General features: G+C 44.0%; 1 protein-coding gene across 1 annotated transcript in view; it reads left to right on the forward strand.

The window, feature by feature from the left end:
* LOC122945564 overlaps positions 1 to 24,995 on the forward strand; it is a 140,519-nt gene that overhangs the window by 37,586 nt on the left and 77,938 nt on the right. Inside the window, exon 2 of the mRNA XM_044304629.1 lies at positions 20,644 to 20,870. Coding sequence (XP_044160564.1) covers positions 20,644 to 20,870 — 227 coding nt within the window. The remainder of the gene's footprint in view (positions 1 to 20,643; positions 20,871 to 24,995) is intronic.

Consider the following 24,995-nt stretch of genomic DNA (forward strand, 5'->3'; position numbering starts at 1 on the left):
CCTTTTTTACTTAGTTCCTTCCTTTGTTTTGTTGTGCTCCAAACATTGTAATTGGCTATGATCTTTTGTACTTTATAAGCATGGTCTATCAAACTCTTGGGATAGTTTTTTCTCTGACCCTCCCCAAAAGTATACAATTGCTTATGATCTGGTATGAGCAGTTTGCAGTTTGTATGCAATTTGTATGAATTTGTATGGAATTTGTATGATGGAACTGTAAGTAAACACATAACTGGCTCAGTATACAGTTATAATCACTACATTAACATTAGGAACATTATATAACTGTTTTAAATACCTATTTTGGCCTCTTACTTCCATAAAATACAGCTCTTAGTGGAGTGAATGTCAGTTCAGCTTCTTTCCTCTCCTCTGGTGTAATAATTCTAGCAGCTCCTTCTAGGGGAATTCCCCACTCAGGCTGTGTGTGAGGCTGGCTGTGATTGGTCTTATCTCCTGGGCAGTAACAACAGTTTAACTTTATGCTTTCTGTTGTTTCTGCTGGGACATTGAGCTTACCTTACATTTATATAATGAATCTTAAAGGCATATTATCTTTTCTGATTCTGTGAACACAATATATATACAGTCATGTGAAAAAATTAGGACACCCTTTGAAAGCATGTGGTTTTTTGTAACATTTTTAATAAAAGGTTATTTCATCTCCGTTTCAACAATACAGAGAGATTAAAGTAATCCAACTAAACAAAGAAAACTGAAGAAAAGTCTTTTCAAGATCTTCTGTAAATGTCATTCTACAAAAATGCCTATTCTAACTGAGGAAAAAGATAGGACACCCTCACATGTATTCCCTCTTAAATTGGCTCAGATCTCACACAGGTATATCACACCAGGTGCACATAATTAGTAGATCGTTACTCTGCATGTTGAATGAGGCTTGCCCTATTTAAACCTCAGACATTAGTTTGGTGTGCTCCTGACTGTTGAAGTGAGAGTGAGCACCATGGTGAGAGCAAAAGAGCTGTCAGAGGACTTCAGAAAAAAGATTGTAGCAGCCTATGAGTCTGGGAAGGGATTTAAAAAGATCTCAAAAGATTTTGAAATCAGCCATTCCACTGTCCGGAAGATAGTCTACAAGTGGAGGGCTTTCAAAACAACTGCCAACATGCCCAGGACTGGTCGCCCCAGCAAGTTCACCCCAAGAGCAGACCGCAAGATGCTAAAAGAGGTCTCCAAAAACCCTAAAGTGTCATCTCGAGAACTACAGCAGGCTCTGGCTACTGTTGATGTAGAAGTACATGCCTCTACAATCAGAAAGAGACTGTACAAGTTTAACTTGCATGGGAGGTGTGCAAGGAGGAAACCTTTGCTTTCCAAGAGAAACATCGAGGCCAGACTGACATTTGCAGGGATAAAGTTGACAAAGACCAGGACTTCTGGAATAATGTTCTTTGGACAGATGAGTCCAAAATTGAATTATTTGGACACAACAGCAGAGGACATGTTTGGCGTAAACCAAACACAGCATTCCAAGAAAAGAACCTCATACCAACTGTGAAGCATGGAGGTGGAAGTGTCATGGTTTGGGGCTGCTTTGCTGCAGCAGGACCTGGTCAGCTCACCATCATAGAATCCACGATGAATTCTACTGTGTATCAGAAGGTGCTTGAAGAACATGTGAGACCATCAGTTAGAAAATTAAAGCTGAAGCGGAACTGGACCATGCAACATGACAATGACCCAAAACATACTAATAAATCAACCAAAGATTGGCTGAAAAAGAAGAAATGGAGAGTCCTGGAATGGCCAAGTCAAAGTCCAGATTTGAATCCCATTGAGATGCTGTGAAGTGACTTGAAAAGGGCTGTACGTGCAAGAAACCCCTCAAACATCTCACAGCTGAAAAAGTTCTGCATTGAGGAGTGGGGTAAAATTTCCTCAGACCGATGTCGAAGACTGGTAGATGGCTACAAGAACCGTCTCACTGCAGTTATTTCAGCCAAAGGAGGTAACACTCGCTATTAGGGGCAAGGGTGTCCTATCTTTTTCCTCAGTTAGAATAGGCATTTTTGTAGAATGACATTTACAGAAGATCTTGAAAAGACTTTTCTTCAGTTTTCTTTGTTTAGTCGGATTACTTTAATCTCTCTGTATTGTTGAAACGGAGATGAAATAACCTTTTATTAAAAATGTTACAAAAAACCACATGCTTTCAAAGGGTGTCCTAATTTTTTCACATGACTGTAACAGTTATATGACATCCCAAAAATATGAAGTCACAGTAAATAACTCTGCTTTTATTTTTAACATATAAACATAGGAACTGTATTAATGTTATTGGCAGGTCCAGCTGTATACACATATAAGCTATACTAGCAACCTGGGACAGGTCTTAGCTAGCCAGCTACACTCCTACCAAAATTACCTATAATTCTATATTCTTAGTGGTAGGATTTAAACATGAATTTGAGGAATTTTCTATCAGATTCTCAACTTCGAAGTGTCTTTTATCACTCTCAAGTAGAACAACTAACTTCTGTATAGGACATTCCAACTTGAGTTGAGTAGTGAGACATTTTCATTTTTTGTCAAGTTTTGAGTCTCCTATTTGTAACAACACTCTTCTTACTAGTCTGTCTTCATCCTTTTGAACTTTTAGAACTTTGGCCAATTACCATTGACTTCTAGGTAAATCTTCTTTCACTAACAACTTGGACATTTCTTCTGGGTGTTTGCCATTTACTTCTTAGCATCAGATTGGTTAAGGATTCTTTCCTCCATCTATTCCCAAACTGTCCTGATAGATATTGAACTCTTCGCTATCTCCTTTTAGCATATAAATCCTCTTTGGTGAACTTGCCAGGCGGTGGCTGTATGTAATCAGACTTAAGGTGAAGTAGATGGTTAGGAGTTAAAGGGTCCAAACTTGTTGTATCATTGATGTTGTCAACTGTAAGTGGACGACTGTTAACAATAGACATTACTTCATAGAATAGGGTCCTAAGTGAAGCATTATCTATTCTTCCGGCGTTCTTTTTAACACAATTTTTACAGTTCTGATTTGTCTTTCCCAAACTCCTCCTATAAGGCTTGCATGTGGAGCATTCATGTGAAAATCACACTGTTTCTCTAACAAATACCCAGTTACTTTTTCTTTATTGATCTTTTTTAGAGCTTTCATCAATTCATTCTTTGCTCCGACAAATTAGATCCTTGGTCAGATCTAAGCTCTCTGATGGGACCTCTAATGGCTATGAAACATCTCAAGTTGTTGATGAATGCGTCAGTTGACATATCTTCTAACATTTCCAGGTGAATTGCTCTGGAGCTTAGACATGTAAATATTAGTCCATATCTCTTGTACTCCTTGCGGTTCTGTTTGGTGATGAATGGGCCAAAACAATTCCGTTCCATTCCGCTATAAAGAAATGGTGGTGATGGGTTTGCACGATCTTCCGGTAATTCTGCCATTCTTTGCTCTTCGGTAGGTCTACGTGCTTTTCTGCAGACTACACATTTGCTTATATACTTTGTTATAACTTTGCTTCCTTTTACAATTCAGTAACCACCTTTCTCAAACAGCTTTGGGTATAGCTTCTTCCTTGATGCAACGATTTGTTGTGGTAGTGATCAATAATCAATCTTGTGAAGGTAGAGTTTTTGGGTCGAATTGCTGGATGCTTCAATCTGCTAGGTAATATCTGCTAGGTAATAATGCATTTTTCAGTCTCCCTCCCACCTTCAGTATACCATCCTGCAGAACAAGATTAAGCTTGTACAATGGGTGGTTGTTTGGAAGCCTTTTAGGTTTTTGACTAAGTCTCTTCAACTTAATTTAATAGATACTTCAAAGAAGAACTTGTCATTCTCTACATTCCATCCCAATCCAAGTACGTTCTGGACTAGAAGATGATCATAATTGAGATCTACATTCTTCATTGTTGATGCACGTTCAGAGTCACTGATGGATTCCAGTACCTCTCTGTTGTTTGAGATTAATTTACGAAGGCGCAGGTTTCCTCTTTCCTGTTGGCTTTCTTTCACTAGTTTAATTGCAGATTATGTGGACTCTAGACTTATGAGACCATCATCTACATGAAAGTTTTTCTTCAGACAATTTGCTGCTGATGGGCAATCCTTTTCATTCTGATTGGCCAGGTATTTGATACCATAATTGGCACAACCTGGAGATGAAACTGCTCCAAACAAGTGTACTTTTATTCTGTATTCTGCTGGCTCTAAATCTGTATCTCCGTCCTCCCACCATAGGAGCCTCAGGAAGTCTCTATCTTCATTCTTCACATGAAACTGGTGGAACATCTTTTCAATGTCACACATGACCGCTACAGGATACTTTCTGAATCTACAGAGTACTCCAAGCAGAGTGTTTGTAAGATCTGGTCCTTTTAGTAGATGATCATTGAATGCAACACCATCATACTTTGCTGAGCAATCAAATACTACTCTGATCTTATCTGGTTTCTTTGAGTGGTAAACACCTTGATGTGGGATGTACCACACTTCTCCTTCTTTAGGTTGGTTATTAACTTTCTCTGCATGTCCTTATTCGAGGATGCCTTCCATGAATTTCAAATAATCATTCTTGAGTTTGGGATCTCTTCCCATCCTTTTCTTTAAACATTTCAATCTTGCTAGGGCAAAATTTCTGTTATTTGGCAGACAAAGTCGTTCTCTAAAAGGTAAGGGCATTTCAAGATGACCTTGTTGATTCTGCTGAATACTTTCTTCTAGAGTGTGTACAAACTGTATGTCTTCTTGAGATACACTCTTTTCTTTAGAACTTATATCTGCAAAGTTGGATTCAAGGATCTTGATTACTTTTGCTGAACTTACAGTTGGTAACTATTGGACAGATATTCGAAGACACAATCCTGTCACCTGTCTTGAGTTTGCGATCTGCTGTTTTCCTCCAACAACACCCCATCCTAGATCAATTTGAACAGCTTAGGGTTCACCCTTTCTTCCTGTGATTACATTTCATGGTACCAAGGCTTCGGGACAATTGTAGCCTATCAACAGTCCAACACCAAACTCCTTCAGTGGGGACATTTCATGTGATATGACAGATAGGTGCTCCCATTTATTGGCTGTTTCACAGGTAGGTATGCGATCTCAATCTAGAGGTATATTGTCTTTTGTATAAGCTGGAGGTAGATCTAATGTGAAGTTTGAATGAAGTCCTCTAACTCTCAGTCCTTTGACCCTTTGACTGTTCACTAATGTGTCTCTTGCCGTCATTGTGGTGAGTTTGTCCATCACTGGTTCTGTAGCCACTTGTAATTTCTTGCAGATTTCTTGATCAATGAAGGCGACTCTGGGCATCCAGTAGCGCATAGGTGTACACCTACTTGTTCCTTCTTTAATGATTTGCAATCCACACTGGTACAACCATTGATGTGCCATTTCTTTCTCCTTCCTTCACTCTGCAAGAGAATACGGATACTTTCTTTCCTTCCTCAGTATCTTTAGGTATTGAGGATTTATCTTTCTTTGGACGTTCTTCATGTAGTGGTGTAGGATATTGTTCTTTGCAAACGCTGCATGTGGCCTTTTTCTTACACTCCTTAGTAACATGACCTTTTCTTACATACATAACACAGTAGGTTATCAAGTACAAACCTCTTCTTTTAATCTGGGGACTTCTCCTTCAATTGTTTGCACTTGTGTATGGAGTGGTTACCTCCACAGAACATACATTTGAAGGTAGTCTGAAGACTTGTCAGTTCTGTCTCTCTACTGACCCTAGTAGTGACTTTGAACTTGCTCTCGTAGGTGTCTAGACCTTTAGCTGCTGTGTTGGTTGCAAAGCTAGTTGCTCTTGCACGTCTTATCTCTCTTGCAGGCCTTTCTTCTAAGGATTTTAAGACATAAGATGATGTTACTGGATTACATGCTATCCATGCTTCCTCCTTGATGAACTCAGAGAACTCTTTAAAACTTGGGAAGTTCTTACCTAGATCTAACTGTTTAGTCACATAGTGATTCCATCTAGAAGCCACTTCTTCACATAGCTTAGTTAGCATCCTGTGGTTTTTGAGATAGTCATTCAGTACTTCCAGTCCTTGAACATGTGGGATGGCATTGCTGCATGCTTGCAGGAAGTCACCATACTATTAGACCTATTTTATCTCTAAAAGCTCTTTGTACTAAGAAAGGATAACCATATCTTACAATCAATTTTCCCAAGCTTGCTTGTAGGCTTCTTCATCTTTTCTATAGAAGTAACCTTCAAGAACTTCCTTGGCTTCTCCACTAACATATCTCTGAAGGTAGACTAACTTATCAACTGGACTGAAGCAATGAGTCTCAATGATCATCTCAAAACTTACCTTCAACGCTATGAACTTCATTACGTCTCCTGAAAATACAGTAGGTTCCGGAATAAGATGTCTAGCTAGGACAGTTCTCTGTGGTCTTGCTGGGACAATGGTTGTAAAACTCTCCTGAGCATTGCCCTGGCATCTAGGAATAGAATCATCCGGTTCTATTTTCTCACTTAGTTCTGAATTAGGTGAGTCCTTTTCTTCCTCTTTTGCTGTAGAGATAGACGGTAAATCCACACACCTTTTTCCTAACACTGGACTAGGCCTCTCTTTCTCTTTATGGATGGAAGGATAATGACTTATTTCCTCACTAAGCACTGGAGATTTTCTTCCATTCTCCTGAGACTATGTAGGAAAGTAGGAGTCTGCCTCTTCACTTAGTACAGATTTGAACCTATGACCACTCTAATTCATATCCTCTTCGTGTTCTCTGAGTCTGGCTTCTATGATCTTAACTTCTTTATGCCTTTCCAGACTTTTCATCTGTTGGTGCTATGTTTCTATTTCAGCTAACATTTGATGGCGCTGTGCCTCCATTTCAGCTTTGATCTGATGGCGTTGTGCATCCATTTCAACTTCTATCTGATGGCGTTGTGCATCCATTTCAGCTTCCATTTGATGGCGTTGTTCATCCTTTTCAGCTTCCTTTTCAGCCATCAGTTGGCGCTGCGCCTCGATGGCAGCTTCCATTTCAATTTCTGCTCTCTTGAGAGCAAGTTGTTCAGCTAATTCCTTTCTTTTGGCTAAAATATTTGAGGACTCTGACATGTGGGTGGCACTTCTGCTAGTGAAGGAAGTCCCACTTGAGATTTTGGTCCCCCCTAAGGACTTAGCATAGTCTCTCATAAATAGCTAATTCATTCTACTTCTTGCTGTAACTTCATCATAATTAGGAGGGTTAGCGCTCTTTCTCTGACTATTTTGCCTTTTCCGTTCTGCCACTTTAAGAGTCGGCTGCAGTTTGACTAATGCACACGATCTATGGCCTCTATGGTAGCTCTGCTGAGGTGTCTTTGCTTGCTCACTCAGGGAACCGTTGCTGCTCTAATGCACTCTTTACTGTGCAAGTTGAGGAGCACTATCGCTTCTCCCTCTGAGGGTAATAGTTCCACTGTGGCAGCTGCAGTGCTATGAAGTGCCTTTTGTGCTGTTGCATTAGAAGAATTTTGATATCTCTGACTTTTTAGTCTAACAAGACTGTCTTCTGGAAACAGTAGGTGTAAAGAGCACACCAAATGCTTGAAAATAACTTCTTTATTAGCTCCAACTTTTCTTCATATAAAACACTGTCGCCTCCGCAGCAGATAGTCCATGTACAAAACACGTGTTGAATAAAGTATCACAAATGGCGGTCTGCATAAGAGGGTGGTTCAACTGTTCAATCTTGTCATTCAACATAAAATGGTGGATATATTTCTCTCTTCAGTATCTGTACTCTCACTTTAAGTTATTTAAGCACTTTATGATCTCTCTTAGAGGTATATCTGAGGTTAACCAATAGTTCTACTTGCTCAACTTGGTTTGCAGTTTGCTCTATACAATTGCTTTTGATCTGGTATGAGCAGTTCGCAGTTTGTTTTTAATTTGCAATTTGTATGGGATTTGTATGGTGGAACTGTAAGTAAACACATAACTGGTTCAGTATACAGTTCTAATCACTATATTAACAGTAGGAACATTATATAACTGTACTAAATACCTATTTTAGCCTCTTGCTTCCATAAAACACAACTCTTAGTGGAGTGAATGTCAGTTCAGCTCCTCTCCTCTGGTGTAATAATTTTAGCAGCTTCTGCTAGGGGAATTTCCCACACAGGCTGTGTGTGAGGCTGGCTGTGATTGGTCTTACCTCCTGGGCAGTAACAACAGTTTAACCAGGGGTGTGGAAATAAAAAAAAAAACTACTTGTTGAAGGACTAAAGCAGGGGCTTGATCTACTTGTCCTTTATTACAATCTACTTGTCCTGATACAAAAAATAATTTTAAATCAAAACCATATTTAAATGCACTGCCATGCTTCCTTTTGCAGGGAGGTGGCTGGCTTGCGTTCCAGTCTTTGTGGTGTGAAATGACTCTAAGTTTAGTCCTCGTTCACACTAGATGATTCTGTCCAGAATGCACTACATCGCGGCCGGCTCACTATGTTGTGGGGCAGGAGGGGTGTAACGATCTATTGAAGTAAATGGCACCGTAGCCACAGCCACAGGCGATCGGATGCACGGGATTGGCACAATTATGCCTGAGGTCCGGTTAAAATGCTGCTTGCAGCAATTTGTTTGGACTGGACCGCAGGCATAATGTGCCTTGCGATCCTGTGCAGCCGATCACATTGCAGCCGTTTGGCATGGTTATGGTGCCTGTAACGGATCTCCTAGCACCCCGACCGGGTACCTCCGTCGATAGATGCTCCTAGTGCTTCCAGAGGTCTCCAAGCACTCTACTTGACACCGTAAGCGCTGCAGACCCCACGAACCACCGAAGCTTGGTTGAGGTCTCACCGTCTCCTACCCACCCTGGACCTACGACAAGGCTCCAGGCTCCAGTGGGTGAACCTCTCCTACAGCCAGAGAGCAGGAACAGCTCTTACAAGAGCTAGTAGTTATGCCAGGGGAGTATAGCAAATCTTCAGCGTATAGCAATCCCCCAGTGTTGATCAGTTACCCAAACACCAGCCTCAACATGATGAAGGATAAAACAGGCACACTTTATTGAGGGCTACCCGCCCGTATTTATGCAGGTCCCCATCTGGTGGACACACCCTTAGGGGACCAGAAGGAAGACTGTGACACAGGACAGATATGCAGCAATTCCGGATACACAGACACAATACATCCCCACAATGCATCATGGTTTCCTCCTCTCTGCCCTGGAGACACCCGAGGAGTCTACCACAAGGCAGTACTGGTAGATAGTATAGCAGAGAACTACAAGGCTCAGCATGTCCAGCCTTTCATTACTGATTACCACAGGACAGTACTGGTAGATAGTATAGCAGAGAACTACAAGGCTCAGCATGTCCAGCCTGTCATTATTGGTTACCAGAGGATAGTACTGATAGATAGTATAGCAGAGAACTACAAGGCTCAGCATTTCCAGCCTGTCATTATTGGTTACCAGAGGATAGTAGTACCAAATATATATATTCATTGCCGCGTGTGTTGTGCAAAATGCCACAAGGGGGCCCACTGAGGCTTTATCACCCAAGGGCCCACATGAACCTGGAGCCGGCCCTGCTTCCAACATTACCTAATGCAGAAAGCATTAAATGATTATGTACTAAGCCAGTGGCAATGAGGGCTTGGGTGGCCCCATGGACATCGGCCCACTGGGCAATTTCACTAGAGGGTCTATGGCCAGTCCAGCCATTAATGGCTGATAAAGAGCTAACCTTAGCTGACAGTGGCTCCATGGAGGATATGAGTGCTCCAGATGAGGGGACACACTCTCTCAGGGCCCAAATGATGCACTCACAGGACTATTAAGGTCTCTTCAAGCTCACCTGACAAGAGGTGACAACAGAAAGGAGCTGTTCCGATACCTGTAGGAAGGTCGGTTCTTTCTGATCTCACTTCTCCATAGCATCCTCTTCAGATTCAGGCTCTGGGCCCTTGGCGGACATGTTGGACCCAGCATCATACTGATATGTGCACTAATAATGATAAAAAAAAGTCATAGATTTTGCTAATAATATTATAGACTCATGACTGCTTCCATGTATGTTCATATAATCCTGCAGAGTGGAATATCCTCGATGGGGAATGAGACAAAAATGGTTTTCTGGACGACACAATCCTTAGAAATGGATGATGTTACTTTCTTACTGTCGCCTCAATTCTAAATAATGTAATAAACGTCTCTCCATGAGATGATAGAATGTGTCAGAAACATCCAGATTTTCAGTTCAGAGTGAAGTGCTCGAGTGCTGGGCCAGAGGAATCGGACCTATTGTAACTGAGGCCGGCTTGTCGAGGTACTGACAATTCTGGACCCCTCTATGTGATCAGCATTACTGTGTGACTGTTCTGTGTGGCTCTGGTTACTCCTCCTGGCTTGTTCATTAAACAGTCTATATGATTGCCCTCAGAGAAGGTGCCATAAAGATCTCCTATCTCAGGTGTGATAGTGAGCCTCCATACTTCCCCCTTCACCTTTGGACTCCAGCTCCCTATCTACAGCTTTCTCTTCAGATGCCATCACATTTCACAGTGTGAGCTCTACATGAAAGAGGCTACTGACAACCTCACGTACAGCACTGAGGCTGACACCTGTATCCTGAGTACGAGATACAAATGAAGCTGATGAGGATCCAGGGACGATATTACTGACCAGCGCAGGAAAAACTCAACGTAATCCTAGAAAAGGAGAACAGGATCATGGGGAACCTTAACTCCAAAAGAGCTGAAATCCAAACCAAACCAGAGCCGAGTCCTAGAGCTATTAATGATGGGCCAACAGAACCAAAGAAACCACGAATGGAACCTATAAAAACAACATCACCCCCAACATCACCACCAGATCCCAGCGAGACAGGAAACAGTACAAACAACGCAGGAGACAAAGAAAGTACAGACCCTCTGCTGAGAAAATCACCAACACAAAGAAGAGAGGCCACCTCACCAGATCACACACCATCCTCGGACTCTGCATCTCCCCAAACCACTAAAGTCACAGCAGATGGACAACCAGCGCCCACCCCAATAATGGACGGTAAAGACATACCACCTGCCAAAAACCAACCCACCTCCCAAAACAGGTAAGTGTCAGAAGAGCCGTGATGTCCGTCCATCCAAGAAAATTGATTGTACTGCTGAGATAAAAGAAAAGTCGGCTTCACTATGATATATATACAGTGATACGCTGACTACTATGTAACAAGGGGGCGGGGCTGTGACAACCTCTCAGACATGGTGTACAGGCAGGTTGTCAGCAGTAATAGATGAATAGATGTTCCTGTAGTATAAGGTGTGTGGATCCCATGTCTGACCACATGTCATTATATCAGTGATGTCATCAGCAGGGGGTGGGGCTGTGACAACCTCCCAGACATGATATACAGGCAGGTTGTCAGCAGTAATAGATGAACAGATGTTCCTGTAGTATAAGGTGTGTGGATCTCAAGTCTGATCACATGTCATTCTATCAGTGATGTCATCAGCAGGGGGCGGGGCTGTGACAACTTCTCAGACATGATGTACAGGCAGGTTGTCAGTAGTAATGGGTGGTAGTATAAGCTGTGTGGATCTCGTGGACACGGTCAGTCACATTCATGAGGAAGTTACTGAAGAATTCTCCCTGGAGTCCATCATTCATTATCTTGGTGGCACATTTCCTGAAAGCTACAAGATCGAAGGTTAAAGTCATCAGTGAATGGCATTTCTTTCTTCCTTTGGGGAATGTTCTGTGTAATTAGGAGATGATGAGAGGCGCGTGATGTCCGCCCTTCATGTATATTACATATCAGGTGATCTATCTCTGGCTGACATTACAGGATGGATGATGATTGGAACATCACTGTCCAGCTATCAGACCATAGAAGACCCCACCAAAGTGAGTCCCAGACATAGGTCTCCATCTCATCAGTCTAGAGACATTCCTGGAGCAGCCTCATCATTTGAGAAGCTTACACCTCTTGCTGTCAGAGATGCCACTAAATTGTCCCAAATGATAAAACATAGGGCAAAGTAGTATCTTTATACCAGTGCCACAGAGCACTCTCCAGAAAAAGTAGACTCCAGTACCTGCAGCAGAGATACCAGTCACACCATGTACATGTGCCAGCACAGTGCCCTATGATAGAACTCTGACCCTGTCCCGCTCCCTTCTCTTCAAACAAGAAAAATGTATATGTCTCTGTCACTTCCTGTAAAAATATCTGCAGTCACCAATCAGAAGCCTCTTACGTGTCTCTGTCACTTCCTGCAGTCAGAGATTCACACCATAAAAGACAAGTGAGACAGAAGTCACCCATGACTGTCAACTACACTAGGACAGGTCAACTTCCAGGTCCATCTGTCACCATGCTTTATAATGGGGAGATAGCATGTAGGTGCATTCTGCTCTTGCAACAAGTCTAAACTTGTCCCTGTAAATGCTTGTGGTTGGACCCAGTAAAGCCTCAGTGGTGGGCAAGGCCGGCGTCAGCACCCGGCATACCCAAGCACAGCACAGCTGCCAGAGGCCCGAAGCAAGGAGCGCTTCCATCAATACAGATAAAAGTGCTCATTGCTGGAGCGCAGGGATCTGGGTCCTGTCACTCAGCGCTCAGCTTCCCGCGCTCCTCCCCTCTTTCAGGCAGGAGGCGCTGTGAATGGTGAAGCAGGAAGACTTCTTACTGGCCTGTGTGGGCGGAGCCTGTATCCCAGTAATCTGCATAAGCTCCGCCCACACGGTGCTGCAGAGCGATCTGTGCCTGCAGGGAGAAGAGGAAGGTGAGCTTGTCACGGCTGAGGATGGGAAAAACCCTCAGCCGTCCGATGACAGAGGATGGTAGTCACGACTTGGCCAGAACCACAGAATTAGGGAGCAGGTCACCTCCTATTGCTTCCCTAATCTGACTCTAACTCCTAGTGACATGAGCCGACCTTGAAGGTAGGAGGGCTCATGGTCTGGAACCTCGATCCCTACTAGCCCTCCGCAGGTCCCTAAGCTAGGAGCTGGGTAGACTACCTGATCCTCCTGGACATGGAGGAAAAGGAGTCTAAAGATGGCCAAACTATCAAAACAGGGGAAACGGAAACAGGCATATGGCAATGGCAGGTAAGTGCAACTAGTACTAACACCTACCTGCCACAGACACAGAGCCTGGGACCCAAGTATCAGTGCTGCTGTCCACAAACACAAACGACAGAGCACACACACCACACAGGACACCAGGAAACCATACGCTGCAAAGAATAGACATGACACACAAACACATCCTCATAGCATCGTGTATAAACAATACATAACAATTTGTTTTTGACCACAAGGGTGGCCCCCACTGGCAGAGGGAATTACCAGGAGGGTGTCTCCAGCAAAGCATGGCTGAAGAACCCCTCAGCTTCAGATCTCCAAAGAGGCTTTATAGCCCAAAGTGGCCACACCCACACAGACACCCACAGGAGAGGGAATTAACCCTTCCAACACTAACCAGGGAGTGAAACCACTTAAAGGGGAAGTGTCCAAATGCACATCACACTGCAGCTGTTACCGCAGGCAACGACATGGGTGGCAACCATGTCCTGGGAGTCAGCCAGAAGGCCGAGACACTGCCACCCCATGTACATCATACCAAACGTTGCCACGGGCAGCCACAGTGAAGGGAAGTGTCACAGTGCACACCTAACATAAACCTCGTGCACACCAGACATACAAAGTGCATAACATACACACACAAGCCAAGTGCAACCGCATGCACAACATAGCAAGCTGCCACGATACAGCTCAGGCTGCTATGCTGCACATAAATACTGTTGCCAGCGGCAACCACAGATGAGGCAAATACCACAGCCCTCACCTGTGATTGACAACCAGGCCAAACCGCTGACAACCGCATGCGGTTCAGGAGTCACGACCATGACCATGGCCGTGACGGAGCTTTAGGAACGGGACAAGGCGAGTAGTTACTGTGTTTTTTTTACAGAGGGGGCACAGAGGACTTTATTACTATGGAGGGGGCACAGAGGTCTTTATTACTATGGAGGGGGCACAGAGGGCTTTACAGGGAGTGCAGAATTATTAGGCAAATGAGTATTTTGACCACATCATCCTCTTTCTGCATGTTGTCTTACTCCAAGCTGTATAGGCTCGAAAGCCTACTACCAATTAAGCATATTAGGTGATGTGCATCTCTGTAATGAGAAGGGGTGTGGTCTAATGACATCAACACCCTATATCAGGTGTGCATAATTATTAGTCAACTTCCTTTCCTTTGGCAAAATGGGTCAAAAGAAGGACTTGACAGGCTCAGAAAAGTCACAAATAGTGAGATATCGTGCAGAGGGATGCAGCACTCTTAAAATTGCAAAGCTTCTGAAGCGTGATCATCGAACAATCAAGCGTTTCATTCAAAATAGTCAACAGGGTCGCAAGAAGCGTGTGGAAAAACCAAGGCGCAAAATAACTGCCCATGAACTGAGAAAAGTCAAGCGTGCAGCTGCCAAGATGCCACTTGCCACCAGTTTGGCCATATTTCAGAGCTGCAACATCACTGGAGTGCCCAAAAGCACAAGGTGTGCAATACTCAGAGACATGGCCAAGGCAAGAAAGCCTGAAAGACGACCACCACTGAACAAGACACACAAGCTGAAACGTCAAGACTGGGCCAAGAAATATCTCAAGACTGATTTTTCTAAGGTTTTATGGACTGATGAAATGAGAGTGAGTCTTGATGGGCCAGATGGATGGGCCCGTGGCTGGATTGGTAAAGGGCAGAGAGCTCCAGTCCGACTCAGACGCCAGCAAGGTGGAGGTGGAGTACTGGTTTGGGCTGGTATCATCAAAGATGAGCTTGTGGGGCCTTTTCGGGTTGAGGATGGAGTCAAGCTCAACTCCCAGTCCTACTGCCAGTTTCTGGAAGACACCTTCTTCAAGCAGTGGTACAGGAAGAAGTCTGCATCCTTCAAGAAAAACATGATTTTCATGCAGGACAATGCTCCATCACACGCGTCCAAGTACTCCACAGCGTGGCTGGCAAGATAGGGTATAAAAGAAGAAAATCTAATGACATGGCCTCCTTGTTCACCTGATCTGAACCCCATTGAGAACCTGTGGTCCATCGTCAAATGTGAGATTTACAAGGAGGGAAAACAGTCCACCTCTCTGAACAGTGTCTGGGAGGCTGTGGTTGCTGCTGCACGCAATGTTGGTGGTGAACAGATCAAAACACTGACAGAATCCATGGATGGCGGCTTCTGAGTGTCCTTGCAAAGAAAGGTGGCTATATTGGTCACTGATTTGTTTTTGTTTTGTTTTTGAATGTCAGAAATGTATATTTGTGAATGTTGAGATGTTATATTGGTTTCACTGGTAAAAATAAATAATTGAAATGGGTATATATTTGTTTTTTGTTAAGTTGCCTAATAATTATGCACAGTAATAGTCACCTGCACACACAGATATCCCCCTAAAATAGCTAAAACTAAAAACAAACTAAAAACTACTTCCAAAAATATTCAGCTTTGATATTAATGAGTTTTTGGGTTCATTGAGAACATGGTTGTTGTTCAATAATAAAATTAATCCTCAAAAATACAACTTGCCTAATAATTCTGCACTCCCTGTATTACTATAGAGGGGCACAGAGGTCTTTATTACTATGGAGGGGCACAGAGGACTTTATTACTATGGAGGGGGCACAGAGGTCTTTATTACTATGGAGGGGGCACAGAGGGTTTTATTACTATGGAGGGGCACAGAGGACTTTATTACTGTGGAGGGGGCACAGAGGTCTTTATTACTGTGGAGGGGGCACGGAGGACTTTATTACTATGGAGGGGGCACAGAGGTCCTTATTACTATGGAGGGGGCACAGAGGGTTTTATTACTATGGAGGGGCACAGAGGACTTTATTACTATGGAGGGGGCACAGAGGACTTTATTACTATGGAGGGGGCACAGAGGTATTTATTTTTATAGAGGGGGCACAGAGGACTTTATTACTATGGAGGGGTCACAGAGGACTTTATTACTAAGGAGAGGGCACAGAGGACTTTATTACTATGGAGGGGCACGGAGGACTTTATTACTATGGAGGGGGCACAGAGGACTTTATAACTATAGAGGGGGCACAGAGGTATTTATTACTATAGAGGGGGCACAGAGGTCTTTATTACTGTGGAGGGGGCACAGAGGACTTTATTACTATAGAGAGGCACAGAGGACTTTATTACTATGGAGGGGGCACAGAGGTCTTTATTACTATGGAGGGGGCACAGAGGTCTTTATTACTATGGAGGGGGCACAGATATCTTTATTACTATGGAGGGGGCACAGAGGTCTTTATTACTATGGAGTGGGCACAGAGGTCTTTATTACTATGGAGGGGCACGGAGGACTTTATTACTATGAAGGGGAAACAGAGGGCTTTATTACCATGGAGGGGGCAGAGAGGTCTTTATTACTATGGAGGGGGCACAGAGGTCTTTATTACTATGGAGGGGGCACAGAGGTATTTATTACTATAGAGGGGGCACAGAGGTATTTATTACTATAGAGGGGGCACAGAGGTCTTTATTACTATGGAGGGGCACGGAGGACTTTATTACTATGGAGGGGGCACAGAGGACTTTATTACTATGAAGGGGAAACAGAGGGCTTTATTACCATGGAGGGGGCACAGAGGTCTTTATTACTATGGAGGGGGCACAGAGGTCTTTATTACTATGGAGGGGGCACAGAGGTATTTATTACTATAGAGGGGGCACAGAGGACTTTATTACTATGGAGGGGCACGGAGGACTTTATTACTATGGAAGGGGCACAGAGGACTTTATTACTATGAAGGGGAAACAGAGGGCTTTATTACTATGGAGGTGGCACAGAGGTCTTTATTACTATGGAGGTGGGCACAGAGGTCTTTATTACTATGGAGGGGGCACAGAGGACTTTATTACTATGGAGGGGCACAGAGGTCTTTATTACTATGGAGGGGCACAGAGGACTTTATTACTATGGAGGGGGCACAGAGGTCTTTATTACTATGGAGGGGGCACAGAGGTATTTATTACTATAGAGGGGGCACAGAGGTCTTTATTACTATGGAGGGGCACAGAGGTCTTTATTACTATGAAGGGGGCACAGAGGGCTTTATTACTATGAAGGGGTCACAGAGGACTTTATTACTATGGAGGGGACACAGATGACTATTACTATGGAGGGGGCACAGAGGTCTTTATTACTATGGAGGGGGCACAGAGGGCATTATTTCTATGGAGGTAGCACAGAGGAATTTATTACTATGAAGGATAGGGCATTAAAACTCTAAAGGGGGCACAGAGAGGGCAGAACTACTGTAAGAGGGCACAATGTGGGCAGCATAACTACTGTGAGGGGGCACAATTTTTTTTGAACTATGGGGGGGGGCAGAGAAAGGACCCTCCCCCGGGTGTCAAACACTGTAGGCACGACACTGAAGCAGGAACTATTTGCTCCCCGCTCCACCATTGAGCCGCCAGCGCTTCTCACACATGGTCCTGCTGATCTGTGTAGGGGGGGGGGGGGGACAGGCTGGGAATCGGCCTCTGCTCCTCCTGCACAGCAGCGCCATGTGTCACAGTATCCTGCTGATGGGGAGCGCAGATCATGGGAGGTGCCAGGGGACTGAGGCCAGGAGGACTTATTGTTTGGTTTTTTCACTTCCCGTAAAGGGAGCACATACTGTATGGGCATAACCAGTGTGAAGGGGGCCCTGGGCACATATCTTGGCATATCCACATAAGGACTGATTCACATATATCCGCTCTGGAGCACGCTATGTATAAGGTATTTCATCTATAATACATGCAGTTTCATTGCTATAAGCGCCATGCAAAATGCCACAAGAGGGCCCACTGAGACTTTATTGCTGAAGGGCCCACATGAACCTGAAGCCAGCCCTGGTGGTGGGACCCAGTAGATGCCTCAGTGGTGGGACCCAGTAGACGCCTCAGTGGTGGGACCCAGTAGATGCCTCAGTGGTGGGACCCAGTAGATGCCTTAGTGGTGGGACCCAGTAGACGCCTCAGTGGTGTGACCCAGTAGATGCCTCAGTGGTGGGACCCAGTAGATGCCTTAGTGGTGGGACTCAGTAGACGCCTCAGTGGTGTGACCCAGTAGATGCCTCAGTGGTGGGACCCAGTAGATGCCTTAGTGGTGGGACCCAGTAGACGCCTCAGTGGTGTGACCCAGTAGATGCCTCAGTGGTTGGACCCCCGCAATCCATGTTTTATGTCTTATCCTATTGATTGGTCATAGAACAATATGCTGTGGACTGGTCATGCACTTGGCATCCCGAGATCCCAGCTTTCTGTAAAATGCTACTGATCTTTATTATAGACTGCAGGGAGCACCAACCAAGTACTTATCTGCAACTTAGGCCCAGAGTCATGTTGACAGCTGATACTTCAGGCTCCATTAGATCACAATTGTCTTACCTGAGCGAGCAAAATCTCCAAAAAGGAGAAAAAAAAAATAAAAATGTACAGGTGACCCCACTCCTGCCAAATAGACATAAGGCAGTACTTCCCAACAAAGGTTTCATGGAACCCAAGAACATAGCAGCAGGTACCGCTTTTTCTGATTTTTAGCAGTCCGCACATCTCCATCAGAATCGAGCTCCAGAGAAGGTTTCTAGAACACTTCCTAAGAATGTAGATTCTAAGACACTAAGATTCTTTGAGGCAGGAATGGCAGAAGAGGTTTTCAAGACATTTAAACGGTTCTCCGAGGTTCCTTCATGGTGATAGCATTGAGAATTTCTTATTTAGGGAGTGGGCTCCCATCATATACACAGATGAAACCTCGCTGCCCTTGCCCCGGCATGGTGCCAATAAGGAAATAAGAGCGTGAAAAACAGGGAAAAGTATGAAATTTACAAGGTACAATGTCCACACAAGGTACAGATCAGGGCCATATCTACTGACTGGGAGGGCAATGCAGGAAGTTAAGAGCCAGTTTTTGCTACGTCTTATCTCAGGGCTGGGTTCTCAGGAGACGGTAATGGCCTCTCCGTCTGTATATGCAGTGTGTCATTTCACTGAATATACTGTTACTGTATACAATGCCATTGAACGTTACTATACAATACTGTTGCAGGGGCCCTGACAATAAAATCTTTTATTCCTCATCCTGGGTTGGCCCCTTCTGAGGTCGGGCACCAAAGAAGTCGCTTCCCCTGCTACCCCCATAGCGACGCCCCTGGTAATGACATGGGCAGCATTTCATCTGATTGGGGCCCCTTACAAGGTTTGTCAGGAATATCAGGAGCAGGACAACCCTATAACATGTTCTCCATGAGAACTCCCCAGCAAGTTAGGACATCTGCTCCAATCACACTAGTGTCATGGTGTCTATTCATAGAGGAGCCGCCACCTCTGGTAGGACATGTTCTTAATGATGCCAATGAGTTAAAATGAGATCATCAAAGATTTGAAGTTACTGAGAGCAGACATGACCCTGCAGACCACCCGAGTATTGGACCAGCAAATATTCGATAAACTGCAAACTTCTAAAACATAGATGAAACATCCCACGACAAAGTCTGACGATCACTCATTGACCACTGGATTTATCCACCCTGTGATGGGTGTGCTCCTCTCTTATAACTCCCATGATGGGTGTGCTCCTCTCTTATAACCCCCATGATGGGTGTGCTCCTCTCTTATAACCCCCATGATGGGTGTGCTCCTCTCTTATAACTCCCATGATGGGTGTGCTCCTCTCTTATAAACCCCATGATGGGTGTGCTCCACTCTTATAAACCCCATGATGGGTGTTCTCCACTCTTATAAACCCCATGATGGGTGTGCTCCTCTCTTATAACTCCCATGATGGGTGTTCTCCACTCTTATAAACCCCATGATGGGTGTGCTCCTCTCTTATAAACCCCATGATGGGTTTACTCCTCTCTTATAACCCCCATGATGGGTGTGCTCCTCTCTTATAAACCCCATGATGGGTTTACTTCTCTCTTATAACCCCCATGATGGGTGTGCTCCTCTTGTATAACCCCCATGATGGGTGTGCTCCTCTCGTATAACCCCCATGATGGGTGTGCTCCTCTCTTATAACCCCCATGATGGGTTTACTCCTCTTTTATAACCCCCATGATGGGTGTGCTTCTCTTGTATAACCCCCATGATGGGTGTGCTCCTCTTGTATAACCCCCATGATGGGTGTGCTCCTCTTGTATAACCCCCATGATGGGTGTGCTCCTCTTCTATAACCCCCATGATGGGTGTGCTCCTCTTGTATAACCCCCATGATGGGTGTGCTCCTCTTGTATAACCCCCATGATGGGTGTGCTCCTCTTGTATAACCCCCATGATGGGTGTGCTCCTCTCGTATAACCCCCATGATGGGTGTGCTCCTCTCTTATAACCCCCATGATGGGTTTACTCCTCTTTTATAACCCCCATGATGGGTGTGCTTCTCTTGTATAACCCCCATGATGGGTGTGCTCCTCTTGTATAACCCCCATGATGGGTGTGCTCCTCTTGTATAACCCCCATGATGGGTGTGCTCCTCTTCTATAACCCCCATGATGGGTGTGCTCCTCTTGTATAACCCCCATGATGGGTGTGCTCCTCTTGTATAACCCCCATGATGCATGTGCTCCTCTTGTATAACCCCCATGATGGGTGTGATTGTGCTCATCTTTTAGGGCTGTGATCTTCTCATCAGAAGAGGATAATGGGGTGAAGATTCTGCAGAGTTGGACAAAAAGATTCATCAACGATTGTCAGCTGATCAACCCTTCAACCATCACCAACGATGAAGACTGGAGGCCGGATGTGGAGAAATCCCCCATAGTCATATTCTACTCTTCTTCATCCATGAGCTCCATAGAGAAGATGAAATCTTACATGGAAAACAACGTCTCCAGGAAAGGTGGGAGCAAAATCGGGATTCCTCAGATAGATAGATAGAAAGATAGATAGATAGATAGAGATAGATAGATAGATAGATAGATAGAGTAGATAGATAGATGGATAGATATGAGATAGATAGATAGATAGATAGATATGAGATAGATAGATAGATAGATAGATATGAGATAGATAGATAGATAGATAGATAGATAGATAGATAGATAGATATGAGATAGATAGATAGATAGATAGATAGATAGATAGATAGATAGATATGAGATAGATACATAGATAGGAAGATATGAGATAGATAATAGATAGATAATGCAAACAATGGCAGCACAAGGCAAAAATAGCAGTTGTGAGGTGCAAGCCCAAAGGGATATAACAATACCCCAGAGATACAAAAATAAAAATCAGGCCGCACTCACACATGGAAAAAGTCATTCATAGCACCGTAGTTTATCAGCCATGCGGGACGCGACCTTTCGGCTCTATACTGCAGCATTTCTCAAGCAACAGGTGATAGTGAGCGAAGCATATACAGTATATATATATATACACCAAGTGCGGGTGCATCACATCAGCAATCCATTAGTGGCAATATAGAGAAAATTCATAAAAAAGTGTAATAAAGGGCAATCATAGAGCAAAAGGTGACACTGGTGTCTCGTGATTATTCTGATCGTTACAAACATAATTATAAATATAGAAATGTGACCCCCATAATGGTGTAAAAACATAATTCATATTAATAATCATCGTTATAATAATAATCTGCAACACATGCTCAAACCAAGTGTGAATAGGGCTGTATCTGGATGATTAGGGAGGGGGGGACCCGCCTAGGGCATAAAGATGAGAAGACGCGCCATAAGCGGTGGCAGTGGAACCAATAGCCGTGACCGGGAGGAAGCGCAAGGTCGTGTTCCCCATTGCGCATGCGCACTGTGCATAGGGAACATGGAGCAGCCATATTGGGAAGGGGCAAATAAAACAGTACATTACATGACACCACCACTTCCATCTTGGATATTGGAAACACCATAAAGTAAGGAAAGAAACTAAAATCTAAAAAACCCATCAATTTAGACTCTTAAAGATGGGAAGGACCAAGGTTCTCCGGCATTACTGAGGTAAACAAGGCCTAAACTTAACCCTCTAAGGTACCAAAGGAAGGGTGGGAGCATAGGAAGCATCTATCATAAATATGACAGATCCAACCCCGCTCAAAAGGAGGCAATCTGTGGGGGGTCTCACCACATAGCCCACCACTAACCACCCCAGTCAGATACCGATTCATGGGTTCGGTAAAGGTCCTTGAAGTAAATAAATATAAAGAATAGATAAAATGAAAAAGGTGAACTGGATTAGTTTACTTTTATATTTAAATTTACTCAGCTGTGACTGTGCTAACCATAATGATGGATACTGTGACTCACTGTGCCCCAGTCATTGCAGTATTGGATTATGTTTCTTTATATTTGATGAAATGTGGGGAAAAAAAATTCAATCATGTTCTTGCACTTGGAGTCACTTCTCAGATTTATGGATTTTACACATGAATCACATTTTTCTATTTATTAATACAATCACTGAATATGGGAACAATTATTGTGAGTAATCATGAGAACAATGTCACCAATCATGTACAGGGTATTTACACTCACCTAAAGAATTATTAGGAGCACCATACTAATACGGTGTTGGACCCCCTTTTGCCTTCAGAACTGCCTTAATTCTACGTGGCATTGATGCCACAAGGTGCTGGTAGCATCTTTAGAAATGTTGGCCCATACTGATAGGATGGCATCTTGCAGTTGATGGAGATTTGAGGGATGCACATCCAGGGCACGAAGCTCCCGTTCCACCACATCCCAAAGATGCTCTATTGGGTTGAGATCTGGTGACTGTGGGGCCATTTTAGTACAGTGACCTCATTGTCATGTTCAAGAAACCATTTTTCCAGTCTTCAACAGTCCAATTTTGGTAAACTCGTGCAAATTGTAGCCTCTTTTTCCTATTTGTAGTGGAGATGAGTGGTACCCGGTGGGGTCTTGTGCTGTTGTAGACCATCTGCCTCAAGGTTGTGCGTGTTGTGGCTTCACAAATGCTTTGCTGCAGACCTCGGTTGTAACGAGTGGTTATTTCAGGCCACGTTGCTCTTCTATCAGCTTGAATCAGTCGGCCCATTCTCCTCTGACCTCCAGCATCCACAAGGCATTTTCGCCCACAGGACGGCCGCATACTGGAGGTTTTTCCCTTTTCACATCATTCTTTCTAAACCCTAGAAATGGTTGTGCGTGAAAATCCCAGTAACTGAGCAGATTGTGAAATACTCAGACCGGCCCGTCTGGCACCAACAGCCATGCCACGCTCAAAACTGCTTAAATCACCTTTCTTTCCCATTCTGACATTCAGTTTGGAGTTCAGGAGATTGTCTTGACCAGGACCACAACCCTACATGCATCGAAGCAACTGCCATGTGATTGGTTGTCTAGATAATCGCATTAATGAGAAATAGAGCAGGTGTTCCTAATAATTCTTTAGGTGAGTGTATATCTGCACTTGCCACTACTACTTTGCTTGACAAAGGCCTCATTGTGCTGGGCTGAAACGTTACCTTGGGAATAAACTGGTCCTCGCCCATTCACCGTACTTGGAGTGCTGCCTCCTCTTTTGTTATTGTAGATAGATAGATAGATAGGCATTGATATTACTGGGGGGCACTAATGGGAGCATTATTAATATTGTGGGGCACTAATGGAGGGATTGATATTACTGGGAGGCACTAATCGGGAATCTATTAATACTGGTGTCAAATAACACCCTGTGTTAAGCCACGCCCACAACCCTTTTGGGTGTGACTTAACTTGGCCAGTATTTTTTGCTGGGGAAGGTGGCAACCCTAAGATAGATCGAAAGATTAGATGAGCAAAGTTTTGAAAAATTTGATTCGCCCGATTTGCCGAAGTTTGACATGAAATTGGATTCGTTCAGAATTCATTATTTTGTCACAAATCACGATAAATCTGTTCCACCCAGGCCACTCTGACTAATCATAGTCATCCCACTTGGTGGCCCAACCTCAGCTTGAAGGCTTGGAATTTAAGGGACAGTGCAGGGAGAGTGTATCGCTGTGAGAATTACGTTCTAGTGCACTCACATTCATAGCTAATCCCTTCTGTAGGTACTGTGCCGTCAGTATTACAGTGTAATGTACCGCCATCTACATCACCGTGCAGGCAGATCCATAGCTAATCCCTTCTGTAGATACTGTGCCGTCAGTATTACAGTGTAATGTACCGCCATCTACATCACTGTGCAGGCAGATCCATAGCTAATCCCTTCTGTAGATACTGTGCCGTCAGTATTACATCACTGTGCAGGGCAAATTCATAGCTAACCCCTTCTGATGAAAAGCATACAGCAGCCTTCAGTAAAGCAAAAAAAAACATGCGCACCCCTCAAGTGCAATGGCTCCTTAGTGGAACAAAATAAATAATTAGAGGCAGCACCAATAAAGTAGTGGATAAAAAAAATGTTCTTTTAATGCATATTGTGGCAGTGCAAACACAAAACGGATCCACAAAAAAATACGGATGACGTCTGTGTGCATTCCATATTTTATGGAACGGAACAGCTGGCTTCTAATAGAACAGTCCTGTCCTTGTCCGTTATGCGGACAATGATAGGACAGGTTCTATTTTTTTGCAGAACAGAAATACGGACATACAGAAACGGAAAGCAGACGGAGAAACTTTTTTGCGGACCCATTGAAATGAATGGTTCCGTATACGGTCCGCAAAAAAACTGAACGGACACGGAAAGAAAATACATTCGTGTGCATTAAGGCCTAAGGCTGTATTCACATCACCGTTTATTTTTCCGTTCTGATATGTCAGAAGAACAGAAAACAAAAAAAATCAAAGCCTGTATTTTGAGCAAACATGAAGCCTCCTTCTGTGATCAGTAATTGTAAGCCAAAACCAGGAGTGGGTGCAAAACAGAGATTAAGGCCTCATGCACACGGCCATTGTGCGGCCGTTTCGTGCATTGGGGACCGCAATTGCGGTCCCCAATGCACGGGCAACATCAGTGCAGCGGGCTGGACCCATTCAACTTGACATGTCATATTTTTTTG

This window comes from Bufo gargarizans, chromosome 8 (assembly GCF_014858855.1).
Source record: "Bufo gargarizans isolate SCDJY-AF-19 chromosome 8, ASM1485885v1, whole genome shotgun sequence".
NCBI lineage: Eukaryota > Metazoa > Chordata > Amphibia > Anura > Bufonidae > Bufo > Bufo gargarizans.